A 13,791-nucleotide genomic window follows, 5' to 3' on the forward strand; every position below is an offset into this window, starting at 1 on the left:
TCTGACTGTGGGGTCTGGATCCCAGGGAACCAAAGATGTTGCCTTATTCCAAACCTTATTTTCAGCTTGAATGAGGTGTCAGCTGTCCTTTTCTCTAGGCTGTTGAATGACTAGGCTGTTTAACATACTGCTTGCTATTCCCTAGCAAGCCTGTTCTTGGGCACTGCCCTACATTCAGTAACAATAGCTTCCAAATTTAGCCTCTGCAGGGCTCATCCATCTCGCTCAGCCTACTTTATTTTTCCGCCGAGAGAATTCTCTTCAGCCAGTGACCAACCCAGACTCTGCAACATCTGCCTGGCTTGCCAGCCCTAGAAGGAAGAATAGCCTTCTCACCAGTTGTGTTCATACGGCTGGGCTTCAGTTGGATGGGATTATGTTTTCCCACACAGTGCTGCGTGCCGTTAGCTTCCTGCATGCTGTGCACTGCAGATTCAGTGCCGCTCTTCATCAGTGGAAGGTCAATTCCCAGCTGAGGTGACGGAGCTCTAGGCATCTGAACTAGGTTCTGTTTCACAAACTAAAGGGGCGTTTGCATGCACCCAACTCATCTCTTTTTTGGGCACGGGATGGTGATGAAGCTGTTCTGCTAGGTCTGTGCTTCAGTTTCTCTCTCTCTCTCTGCTTGTACTGAGCATGGCTTTCAATTCAATAGCCTATGGCTGCCATCCTATTTTAGGAACTGTGTTCTGATAATTTATGTACAGCACAGTTATATGGCTCTGTATAAGAAGGTAATTGTATATAATAATAATGATTAATAAACAGTACATAGCACCTTTCATCTGAGATGGGTAAATGTTAATGTCCCCATTCTACTGATGGGGAAACGAGGCTCAGGGAGGTTGAAGGACGTGGCTGAGGTCACACAGGAAGTCAGGAGTAGCTGACCCAGAGAGGCTGGTAGAAAACCCAAGAACAACGGCCAGATTGTCCGACACTTGCATTTCAGGGTACGTCTACACTACGGGATTATTCCGAATTTACATAAACCGGTTTAGTAAAACAGATTGTATAAAATCAGCTGATTTGCTCTAAAGTGGCAGAGCTAACCCTGAGACCTGCTCTGCAGACCCACAGAAGGAAGCCAAGGGTGCGGATGCTGTGACACAGTTTGTCACTGCCAGAGGAAATAGTGGAAACCACATTGCTTGAAATATTTACAGCTAGCATGGATAAACCACTTGGAAGACCTTCATCAGGCAATAATCCCCTATTGGTCCTGGTGGTGATTAGATTAGTTTAATGGTCTCTTCTTTTCCTTAGCTATGATTTCCCTCAAAATGGCCATCCTGAAATTTTTTACACCCTGATTTACTTTCATCTTCTACCCACCCAGGGGTTGACCACCCTTTGTGTCTCTTCCTACTGACTGGCTCCAGCAACTTGAACAGCCGGCTGCTCTGAGCAAAAGAAGTGACTCCTTTAGCTCAAGTGGTTTTCATGCTAAAGGTCCTGGGTTTGCAACCTGTTCATGAGTGTGGTGTCTCCATGTGATTTATTACAGATATATTCCTTATGTAGTCCTTATAATGTTTGATTGTCTTGTATCCAAGCAAAGAGTTGAGTATGGATTTCGCCACAGTGAGGCCTCCCGGCTGCCAGCCTCACTATGGTGAACTATGGTGTGGGGAGAACCTCTTTGGTGCCATGGTCTCACTGTTCCCCCTTGCTGGTGCCCAGCCAGCAAGGAGCTCCTGGGACAGGAGAGAGTGAGGTGGAGGAGGAAGCAGCAGGGAGCCATCAGGGAGCATGTAGGGGGACAGTCTGGCTTCTGGGAGCACATACATGGACAGGGAGGTTGATGGGAGGCTGAAGGGGATGATGGGAATTTGAGGTAGCCTGAGTTAAATTATTCCAAGACTCCATGTTCCCACTACCCCTCGCCCCAATCCTGTCGTTTGCCTTGGTAAAAGTGGGGTATGATGGGAGAAATTTTTAGAACCAACTGCATTGGGCTATGTAGATGGCTGCCTCTATCAGCACCTAGGTAACCTAGTACTGTCTTGGATCACCAGACTTAGGTGGAGTTTATGCCCGGGGTGGGGTGGGGTGCTTTTCCCTTTGTACATACCAGCTTATTCACAAGAGTAGATCAATGAAACCACCTGTGATATTTTGTTCCATCTTCTTGAGCCACTCTGAGTCTGTCTCTGGTGCCAGCACGTTGAACTCATTTGCACAACAGTAGGAGAAAGAGAAGAGGGATCCCTGGAGATGGTTGTCTCCAGCTCCAGCTTGCAGTGTTATTGGAGAAGCTGCTGCCCGTCCTGTGGATAGATAAGGGCTTTCCGTCTCCAGGGCTGTCAGTCTGGCATCCTTCACCAGCAGCATTAAATTCACAATGAAAAAGAGCGAGGAAAAATCTCCTCTCCTAAAGGTAGAGCTTGGTGTGTGAAAGGCTAGATAGCCCTGCCTGCATGAGTCACTGCTGTTCGCTTCTCACCTCATAGCTCCCCGGTGAGAGCACTCTCTTGTGCTTCATCTACCTCTTCCCCTAAGTATGAGTGAGACCATGCTGCAGAGCATCCACCCACTGAAATGTAGAAGGCCGCAGTCTGTGGGAACTAGCCCCACTGTGTGAACGGGGCACAATTCTGGGAATCACCCGACAAGGGATAGTCCTGTCGGTTGAGAGCTGCTGTACTGTGTGGCGAGATGCCCGGACAGCTCTTTCCTGCTTTCACTTCTGTGACGCTGTGAGGGATTTTTGGTTGTCACTAGTGTGAAAATAACAATTTTACTAAATAAATCAGAAGGTTTATTTAATGCCAACCACCCCCATCTCTGGGTCCTTCTGTGCTCTCAGCTAGAGCTGGATGAAAATTTTCTAACACATTATTTTTAATGGAAAATGGCTTTTGGATTTAACAGAAATTTGTGAACATTTTGGAGGGAGGGCAGTTGTCAAAAACCCCCAAACTGGAAAACTTGAGAATTTGTTGGTTTTCAGTTTTCTGCCAAAACAAACAAAACACCAAAGAAAAATGTTTAAGAAAATGTGTGTGTGTGTGTGTGAGGCAGGGTGCATTTTTGTTGAAAAATTTAATGGATGGGAAAAATTATCTCCCCCACTGTGAGCAGATGCACGGGGATAGTCCTCTGTTTCCACCAGAGCATCTACACTTCACCACCAGGAAAACCCTTCCCCAAAGTGCCCTTGTCTGCAGTCCAGGTGGCTTGGGTGGCAGCTGCTAAATCATACCAGAGAGTCAATGAGAAGTGAATTGAGGTGCTCCTTCCTCCACAGCTTTGTCCAAACTCAGCCAGCATTGGAGAACAAGAGACCTGGCCTGGGATTCAGCCTTGTTCTTGCATGTGGCAGTGTTATAGCATATAACCTTAGGATTAAACATATTCCATTTGTGGCTGTACCTGGCAGAGGTCACTGCAACATGTCTCCAGGGGCTGTATCTGTGATAGTTGATTACGTGCAACTTCCTCTGCTAGTCAGTGTTGGCTGGAGCCTGTCACAGCATCCAACCTCACGTCTTACAAGCAGGGTGTCAGTCAGCCTGGTTAGGAGCTACAGTACTACAGTCTTGTGCCCTAGCACACTCATTCACTGCAGGATCTAAACCCACTAGTCAATAGCCAAGAACATATTTAACCCCAGCTAGGATTTACTTTTCCCTGGGCCCAGATTATGACTGGTGGTGCTGGTGGGGGGATGTGTATGTGCAAGGGACCTCCCTCCACATCTTAGGTGCATTGCTCAAGAACCAAGAACATTCATAGTCCCTGCACTCAGGAGATCTCAAAGACTGCTCTGTCCGGGCCCACTGCAGCGGACCTTGCCCAGAAGGGGACAGGGGAGACTTTGGCGCCGCTTGTGTGCCCCCCACTGCTCTAAATCTTGGACAGGGCACAGGGTAAGCACAGTCCTTCATGACACTCTGCCTGGAGCTCTGCAGCACCACATCACCTCCTACTCGGGGCTGTGCTTATCTGGCACCATCTAGCCCTGCATCGTTTGCAGTGGAACAACACTGTATAGCAGCAATCATAGCCCAGCTGAGCCTCCACACCCGGCAGTGGTATACGAGTACTGTCACTGCCCCGGCGCTGTCAGATCTCATTCCTTCTCTCTCTGAAAGAAGTCAAAACTGACTGGAGGTCCCACAGCCTGGACCGATGGGCACTGAACCAGAAAGGAGAACATTAAAAAAAGACAGAGAGGAAAATCAGTATCCCTGCTGACACGTGCAGGTTTGCGAATCGCAAGCTAGACGCCCAGCGAATACCAAGGCAGGCACTTGAGACCGGGAGTGACGCAGCTGCTCCTCCACCCAAAGGATGGGGTCATGAGTTGTGCTGTTGGATGTGGGAGGGGAGAGGAGAGGCTTGAGATTGAAGAGCAGAATAACGGCACGGTTGATGGCAAGTATCAGCTGGTAGCCGGTCGCGCTGTGCAGTGAATCAAGCTCTCACTGCAGTCCCTTCGAAACGGGTCAGACAGTGTCTCCAGACTAAGCTGAAGTGTCAGCTTTGACAGATGAAATGAAAATCATGAAGCTGCCTCAGGCACCTCTAATCCCTTACCCCCAGCCTTGCTGGTTTTTAACCATAGCACATGTTTGGATAACAGGATTGGATGCTTTGAATGGGAATCTAGAAAAGAACAACAAAAATTAACTGGAAGGCTGCGGGGACTGGCCAAGCTTGGCTCAGTGATGACTAACTGGGGGATAAGAGGATCATCTGTAAGTACTTGGAAGGTGTGGACACCAAAGATCCAATCCTGATCTCCCTCACATCACTTTTACCCAAGTGTAAACTCCATTGGCTTCAGTGTAGTCACTCCTGATTTACCCCCAGGTGAGATCAGAATCAGCCACAAAGTGAGTGAGGGACTGGTCAGGGAAATTCAAAGCTGTGTTACTGGGAGTCAATGAATTGAAACTGAGGGTATGTCTACACTACCCGCCGGATCGGCGGGTAGTGATCGATCTACTGGGGATCGATTTCTCGCGTCTAGTGTAGACGCGATAAAATCAATCCCCAATAGCTCTGCTGTCGACTCCGGAACTCCACTGTGGTGAGAGGTGGAAGCGGAGTCGACGGGGGAGCGGCAGCGGTTGTCTCGCTGTCATCCTCACGGTCAGGTAAATCGACCTAAGATACGCCGACTTCAGCTACGCTATTTGCAAAAGGAACTTCAGATAAGTATTAGGAAAAGCTTCTAACAGTGATGTGTGTTAGGCTGCAGAATAGCCTCACGAGGGAAGTGGTGGATACACCATCACTAGGGTGATTTAAAAACAGATTACAATATAATGTGTAAGAGATTCCTGCTCTGGCTGGGGGATACATTAGATGACTCCGTGTTCCGGGTACTTTCTGGAAGACTCCTCTTTATAGTTCTGTTTTGACTATGGATTTCCATGTCATTTTAGCAGCTAATGGGACTTCCCGAATCCTCAGCCTAGGGTTGTGTGAGGTGATTGACCATAACTGCCAAGTGCCCACCAGCACTCTTGATTCAAGTTTGACTTGCATTGGTGAACCTCCACCCAGGCCCGTGAAAGTTCAGAGATGGGCTAAAACTCCCCATTCCGAATTCTAAAAGGCTGGCTGTGCCCTGATCGCGTTCAGTGTGACTAGTCCTACAGGGAGCTCCGCTGTGGGATAATATTTTGATTTTTATTAAGTTGTGGTTCTGGGAAGAGCAGAGGTTTTTGTTTACATGCACCTTATTACGTAGTGTTAGTAGTAGTAGCAGCAGTATTATTATTGTTTTATTTATTTGTATTGTGATAGTGTCTCAGTGCCTCAGTCCTGGATGGGACCCCATTGGGCTAGGCAAACACAGAACAGAAAGCTTACAATCTGAGTATAAGGCCTGAGACGGCAGGTGGAGACAGGCAGCTAGGGAAGCAAAAGGAAACAAAGAGACCATATTTGTCAGTACACCTGCTACCTAACCATTGTCAAGTGTTTTGTAGGCATCCCGGCAGAGGAGAGTTTTGAAAGTAAATTTGAAGGAGAAAGGAGGCGTTGTTAAGCTGTCCTGACCTTGTGTGATACACGTTCGCTCTCTCTGCAGCGAGTTCGCCAAAGAGCGCGAGAGGGTGGAGAACCGCCGGGCCTTCCTGAAGCTCCGTAGGCAGCAGCAGATCGAACGGGAACTGAACGGGTACTTGGAGTGGATCTTCAAGGCAGGTAAGGACAGAACCCTCCTTCTGCTTTGTCTCGATTTGCGTGTGCTGTGACTTGGGCCACCTTGTGATGCTAAAGAAACAACCTTGTGTTGAAAAAATTAGGCCTCTCCCCCTTTTAAATAGCATTGAAACCCTGACTGATACTGCAGGGGACACTCACTGCTCCCTAAGTTGCACCCACAAAATATGATTCTGCAAGCAGATAACTGTGTGTCCAAAATAGACAGTGGCACATGCAAACTGGACAAGTGCTTGCAGTGACTCATTCTGTGCCCATACCTGTCTCTTTGTTCATGCTGGTAACATCTGTGTCTGTGTTTTACCATGCACAGCATAGGTGCCTGTATTTAAAAAAAAGGACCTTATGTATCTCCAGTGGCTTCATTTCTTTTCCTTTATTCCTTGGATGGCTTTTACCCCCTCTGCAAACCCATCCATGGATAGCTCTGCCCCTCTGTGAATTCCTCCGAGGCATTAACATTTGCTGGGATTTGAAGAGGAGATTGCAGCAGTCAAGACAGAAGATGACCGTTGCCGAGACAAGAATTTTGACAGTCTGGTCAGAGAGGAAAGGCTGAAGCTTTGAAATGTTAAGTAGGAGGAAGAAGCAGCAGCAGTTTGTATGGTCACCTGAACCCATTATTTCACACTGTACTCTGTAGAGTGACAATCAAAAGCCAGTTGTATTGACCAAGCTTTATTGAATGTAACTGCTCAACGGGAACTACCCTCAATTAATTAACCACACTTTATCTCCCTTTTTAATTCTGTGGTTCCTTAGCATTGAAGAAAGGAACCATTCACATTGCTTTCTATTCATAAATTGTCCCTCCATTTGTTTACAACTTTGTGCTACTTCAGATTCAAATTAGTTAAAGGTTTATCTAGTAGCTAAAGCAGAGGATGCCTCCGTTCTAATCCCGTCTCTAGCTGCCTTGTTTTAGGGGCCCTTGTGACTACTTGGTCTCTCTGAGCTGAGCTGTAGCCGGAGGTGTAATTTCCGGCTCAGATAAAAATGTATGCGCTAGCGTTGATGGATCCAGCATGCTAAAAACAGCAATGTGCTCACAGCAGCACAAGCAGTGGCTCAGCCTGGCCACCCTGAGTACTGCCCTATCGAAGATCCTACGTAGGTACTCTGGGTGGCTAGCCCATCCCGCCACTCTGGCTACATGGCTATATTTAGTATGATAGCTCAATCAAAGCTAGCGCAGGTATGTCTACCCCAACTAGAAGCTATACCTCCAGCTCCAGTGTAGAGGTACCCTCGGTTACCCCATCGGTAAAATGAAGATAACCACACTGTTCTTGCAAGGGTGTGGCCTGGTGTTACTCTGATTGGTTAAAGAGCTTTGACATGTTCTGCTGAAAGGAACTGTGCAAGTGCCAGGTATTACTGGAAGTGGTTGCTTGAAAATTGAGATGCGTAAGTTGCAAAACATACAGTGAAATCTCTTCCCTTAAATTTGCACGCCACTGTGGAACCTCTCTGTGGGAACGTCTGGCTGCTGTGTCACTTTGCCCCTAAATGTCACATGAGCGTGTGGTACAAATGCTGTGAGATGCCTGTCGTTTCCATTTTATCGAATGACATATGACATTTAGAAGCAGCAAAGAATCCTGTGGCACCTTATAGACTAACAGATGTTTTGCAGCATGAGCTTTCGTGGGTGAATACCCACTTCTTCGGATGCAAGCACTGCTTGCATGCACTGCTTGCATCCGAAGAAGTGGGTATTCACCCACGAAAGCTCATGCTGCAAAACATCTGTTAGTCTATAAGGTGCCACAGGATTCTTTGCTGCTTCTACAGAACCAGACTAACACGGCTACCTCGCTGATATATGACATTTAGAACTGCAAAGCTTAAAGGAAGTAGCTGAATCAGGGAATAATAAAACACTCCTACTGAGGCATTGTTGGAAATACAATAGCAATGTAATACAGGCTCCTAGTACAGCCTGAAGGAAGTTTCATGCAGCAGAAAAAAAAATAGCTAGGCTGGGAAATCATTAAATGCAAAAGGTAGCATTGGAGGCTATGCTAAAGCTGAGAAATTAAGTGCTCATAAGTCAGGTCTTGAAATCTTGGCCCCAGTGAAGTCAATGGAAATTTTGCCAGAACAAGCTGCTTCAGAGGAAGGTAAGAGAAACATATTGTGGACAGTCCTGGACCAACCAGCCCACATGACTACTTAAGCAATGCAGAAGTAAGAATCTTGGCATTACTAAAAGACCTTAGAGACAGCTCACTGCTGGTAAATCACCGAAGCAATGTACCTTTAATGGATGCAGAAATGGACTTACCTGAGGCTGCTTTAATGGAGGAGTTTATAACTTTGGCAGAGGCGTATCTAGTTGAGGCATCTGAAACAAAGGTGTGCTTAATGGTGACATCCTTAATATGGGACTGCTTTCATGAGGTATACTTAATACAGGAAGCCTTCATTGAGGGAGTACTTAACAAATGCTTTCTTAACAAAAGGATAGGAAAAGAAATAGAAAGCGCTGGATTTAAATGTGCTGACTTAAAAATAAATTACACCCATTTTCTTAAAGCTTGAATTGATTTTCCCCCCGCCAAATAGTGTTATAAAACAAGCTAGGTATTTCTAAGCCCTGCAAATGCTAATATTTCAGCTGGAATTTAATTAGAAGAGCGGTTTTGGTATTTTTAGTGCTTCCAAGCTTGAAGACAGCCAATTTTACTTAAACCTCCCAGCAGAGCTTACCTTGGGGCTGAGACCAAGCACTGATCATTTTAGCTCAACGGAATTTGCTTGAGGAAGTTGTGAGTGACAGAATAGAGGAGCTAGTGTGGAAACTGCGTCTCAGCTCCGAGTGCAGGTTTGGGAGAGGGTTTGGGAGATAGGAGTTTGTTGCGGGAAGGCTAGGCCAGAGGAGTCCTGCATTTGGCTCTAAATGGGGTGTGATCAATCTCATCTCTTGGGAGAGGGAGCCCAAGTGTCTAAATTCAGCTCCTGTCTGTCTGTGACTGGGATGTGAGCGGTTGTGCCTCGGGGTTGGCACAGGAGTCATGGCTAGTGGTTAGAGCAGGGGATGGTAGCCAGGGAATTGAAGTCAGAGGCTTGGTGCCAGGGCCAGTGGTCGGAGCCGGAGTCAGAAGACAGGAACTGGAGCTGAGGTTCGAGACTGGGGTTCTTGATGTGAGGCCAGGCAGGATCAGGGCTGGGGACAGGGCAGGAGCAGGATCTATCACAGCTGCTACACATAGGAGCTGGTTTGCAGATTCTTTCAATCAATCAGGTATCCTACTACAGGCCAGCTGCACTCATTAGGTTGCCAGGAGACTGGCTTTGCTGCCAGCCCCGATTCCTGACTCTGTCAAAGTTCTGTTTCCTGGTCCCATGAGTCTCCCCAAACTGGCTGATAGTTTCAACTCTCCTGTGAAACATCAAGTATCTAGGACCAGTCCCATGGAAGGCTTTGAATATCGGGGCAGAGACCTTAGCCTGGAATCAGTTTTCATTGTGGGAGCCAGAGCAGAGCACTGGGGTGATGTACTTGTGGTACCCCATGTTATTAAGCAGATGGGCTGCAGCATTTTGTACCAGTTGGAGCTTTTCCAGGGTATGGGGCTCCATTCTGAGATACAGTGAGGTGCATTAATCAAGGCTGGAGGTTACGAGTGTGTGGATCACCATGGCCAAGGATGAGCTGCAGACTCCTGCTCAGCTGCGAATGAGGCTGGCTGCTTTTTACTGTCGCGTCCCTTTGGACATCTGGTAGCAGTGAGGACTGCAAAAGGACCCCAAAGCTACAGACCATATTAACACTCGGAGGGCAGATGCCTTCAACAGAGAGGGCTTGTTATAGGGGAAGTGGCTTTTCCTCAAAAAGCTTATAGCCTACGTTCACAGGTGGTCCAAGTGAGAATCGCGAGCCACGGAGGGGGGAGAGAGGAGGAGGCGGGCACAAGAATAAGACTTTGGGGTTACTCATTCCAACATGTGCATGTCTTGATGGCTCCCTTGCAGTTTTGCGGGAGCGGATTTATATTTTTAATGTATGAACTCACTTTGCATAGGCAACCCAGCAAATATGAGTTTTTTAGGAGGGATGTGGATAAGGAGAGGATGGTCGTTAGGCAGACAGATTTCAGGTGGGTGTTCCACAGATAATGGGGCATTATGAAAGAAGGGCCTGGAGGTGGACATGAGAGAAGGAAGCCAACATATAGGGTCTGATTTTACTTTCACATTGGTGTAAATGTGGCGTGACTCTGTTCGGGTTAGCAAAGATACACTGGTATAAAACTGGGATGCAAGGAGAATTTTCATAGATTCATAGATTTTTAAGGTAAAAAGGGAACATTGTGATCAACCAGTCTGACCTCCTGCATAACGCAGACCACAGAACTTCACCCTGTAACTCCTGCCTCAAGCCTGTAACTTCTGGTTGAGCATATCTGCTGGAAAGAGACATCTTTAATCTGCTTTAAAGACTGCACAGACTAAAGAATGAAGTCCATGGGATTTTCTAAATAAACTCTGTAGAAGGGTAATCTCTACCCACTGTTGAAATGTAGCCAGCTCCTGGTTCACAATGTCTATGGATTGCATTGTTTTACAGCCCTAGACCCACAAACAGTTCTCTTACCAAACGCCACTTCCTCAGTGAATTCAACACCAAGTGATATCTAGCTGGAAACCGGGGAACGCTGTTGCTGTGTTGGGAACCTTCAGCCTCACTCACTCTCTGCTAGGGAAGGGCGTTTTTTCTTTGGCTCAAAGGGAAGGTGGCAAGGAGTTTATTTGAAACTGTGCCCTTTAGGGGAATAAAGGAGAAGAGCATTGAGGAGACACTGATTTAATCCGTGAAAATGATCTTGCCGCTGCTGCTTTCTTCATTAAACTTCTCAGAGCTGTAGCAATTCTTAGGCTGTCATGCTGCATTTCTAAGGGAGCTGAGAGCTAGAACTTCCCTCTGCAAAGAGAAAAGCATTCATAAGTCCCCAAGTAGTCGTTTGAAGCCATTTCTCTTATCTTACAAGGACATGCATCATTTGAAAATGTTTTCGCTTTGGAGACTGAAATTCTTACAATTCAGAGCGAATCAAGCCGCTTCTTGCATTTTAATTCCTTTCAAGTCCATCTCCTAGCCACAGCCTTTCACTGCCAGTTCCTGTGCATTTCTTTTCCCCTGGAATAAGCGATCTTTGGGACAATTCATTTAACCTCTCTCTTCCAGCTCGTTGTCACATGAGTGTCATGCTCCAGCATTGTGAGCTTTTAAGAGCATCGGGATGTAGCCTTTGTGGAAGATGCACAGAGACAGCAATCCCCTCACACAGCTGAGCCTAGAAGCCTGGATTAATTAAAGAGAGGCGAAGCCATGCCAGAGATTCAGCGAGAGGGTGCTCATTCATGGGACATGTGATGAGCCCAGATGAAAGTTTAGTGGGGTTCTCCTTATAGATGCATTTTTGTCTTTCATATTTACTAGCCCCAGTAACTTAATTTGAGTCTTCTGCCTTGTTGTATTTCCATTGCATCTTTAATTCCAATAATCCAGCCTTTTTCCTTGTCACACAGTGTCCTTTCTCTACATGACAGAGACTATAGAACAGTGGTCTCTCTGTGGTGGTGTCTGGCTTGCTAGCTTGCAAGCTCTTTAGGGAAAGGGCTGGCTTTATTTTGTGCCATGTCCAGCACCAAGCATATTCTCAGCCCTTAATTAGTAGCAATAGGTCTAATCTTGAAGGCAGCTATCACTATGATAGTTAAGTGCAGAGAAATAGATTCAATCTGTGTAATGAGTCATTGAATCTATTTCCCCATGTTAAGTATCCTGACACCTCTTGTCAACTGCCTGAAATGAGCCATCTTGATTATCACTACAAAGGTTTTTTTCTCCTGCTGATAATTGCTCATCTTAATTAATTAGCCTCTTAGAGTTGATATGGCTACTTCCACCTTTTCATGTTCTGTATGTATATATAACTCCTTAATATATGTTCCATTCTATGCATCTGATGAAGTGGGCTGTAGCCCACGAAAGCTTATGCTCAAATAAATTTGTTAGTCTCTAAGGTGCCACAGGTACTCCTGTTCTTTTTTCATATTCTTCGTTTCAGTTGCAAACATAAAGTTTACACTCAAATCCAAGCCAGGCTGTTGGATTTTAGTTTTCACTGTAACTTAATGTATCTAGCTGCGTGCAATAAGGCTCAGCAAAGCTACAGATAAAGCCCTGCATTATTACGGTATGCAGTCCATCGTCCGGCCAAAAGAAGATTGTTCTATATTGTACATCTACTACTCCGTGGCTCTTTCAGAAATAAACTGGACAAAGTGACAAGGGTTCGATTACCTCCCTTGGGAGACTGTTCCACAGCCTACGGGACCTCACAGTCACGGACAACTCCCCTTTACTTAATTTGTCCCAGTACCTCCCATTTAATACCCCTTTCTACAACGTTAAATTATTCCTCTTCCTCCTATTTCAGAAATATCATATTCCCCTTGCATTGTCACCTAGCCATATTGAACTCCTGTCATCTTCTCCCTCCCCACCCCACTCCTAAACATTTCCGCAGCTCTTCTCTCAACTGTCTTCAGCTTGTGTGTATCTTTTGGATACTGAGGGGTCCAGTGATGTTCCAGGTGGCGTCACACCTGAGCCATCTAGAAAGGCATTTTCTCCTTTTCTGTCCTGTCACGTGATGCCGCTACATATGCACCCAAAATGATATTGGACTCATTGGATACCTTGTAAAACTGCAGACTGATCTATCATTTGCTATTTGCGATCACCTGCCAGTCTCTGTCGGCACCTCTGCTTCCTGGAGTTCTCCCTCCTGCTGACTGAATGTCTCTAATTATTTTTCACTCAGATGCATTAATCTGCATTTTCCCCAGTTGAATCTCATTTTGCTCTTTTCTGCCCATATTTCTAATCTCTCTGTCCCTTTGTATTATTTCTCCTTTCAATTTTGTGTCTTTTCATTAGTGTAGCAGCATTCACTACACCTCACCTCTTCCATATAATTAATAAAGATATTTTAAGACTGTTGTTAACATCCATCTCTCTAGTACAGGGGTAGGCAACCTATGGCACACGTGCCAAAGGCGGCACACGAGCTGATTTTCAGTGGCACTCACACTGCCCGGGTCCTGGCCACTGGTCTGGGAGGCTCTGCATTTTAATTTAATTTAAAATGAAGTTTCTTAAACTTTTTAAAAACCTTATTTACATTACATACAACAATAGTTTAGTTATATATTATAGACTATAGAAAGAGACCTTCTAAAAACGTTAAAATGTCTGACTGGCACACGAAACCTTAAATTAGAGTGAATAAACGAAGACTCGGCACAGCACTTCTGAAAGGTTGCCGACCCCTGCTCTAGTATCTCTCTAGATAGCTCCCCCAATGAATAGGTTCTTTGCTATGTGGTCTGTTTCTTTCGCCAAATCTAAGATGATTTAAATTGTCTTTTCGAGTAGGATTTTGTGAGATACTTTATCAGATACTTTACTAAATCCAAGTGCACAGTTATGCTTAAGAATGTAAAGAAAATTACAACTTAGAATGTCAAAGTCTTGTGAGGTTCACCAGCCCCTTCTTTAAAAAAACCCTCTGACAATTCACTTTTGTACAGTAACAA

At 45.8% G+C, this 13,791-nt stretch overlaps 1 protein-coding gene across 1 annotated transcript in view; it reads left to right on the forward strand.

Annotated features, from left to right (window-relative positions):
* The window catches only part of CACNA1B (calcium voltage-gated channel subunit alpha1 B), a 484,205-nt gene that overhangs the window by 267,805 nt on the left and 202,609 nt on the right, over positions 1-13,791 (forward strand). Inside the window, exon 8 of the mRNA XM_039506170.1 lies at positions 6,047-6,162. Within this exon, the coding sequence (XP_039362104.1) occupies positions 6,047-6,162 (116 nt within the window). The remainder of the gene's footprint in view (positions 1-6,046; positions 6,163-13,791) is intronic.

The sequence above is a fragment of the Mauremys reevesii genome, linkage group 19 (genome assembly GCF_016161935.1).
Source record: "Mauremys reevesii isolate NIE-2019 linkage group 19, ASM1616193v1, whole genome shotgun sequence".
In the NCBI taxonomy this organism is placed as follows: Eukaryota; Metazoa; Chordata; order Testudines; family Geoemydidae; genus Mauremys; species Mauremys reevesii.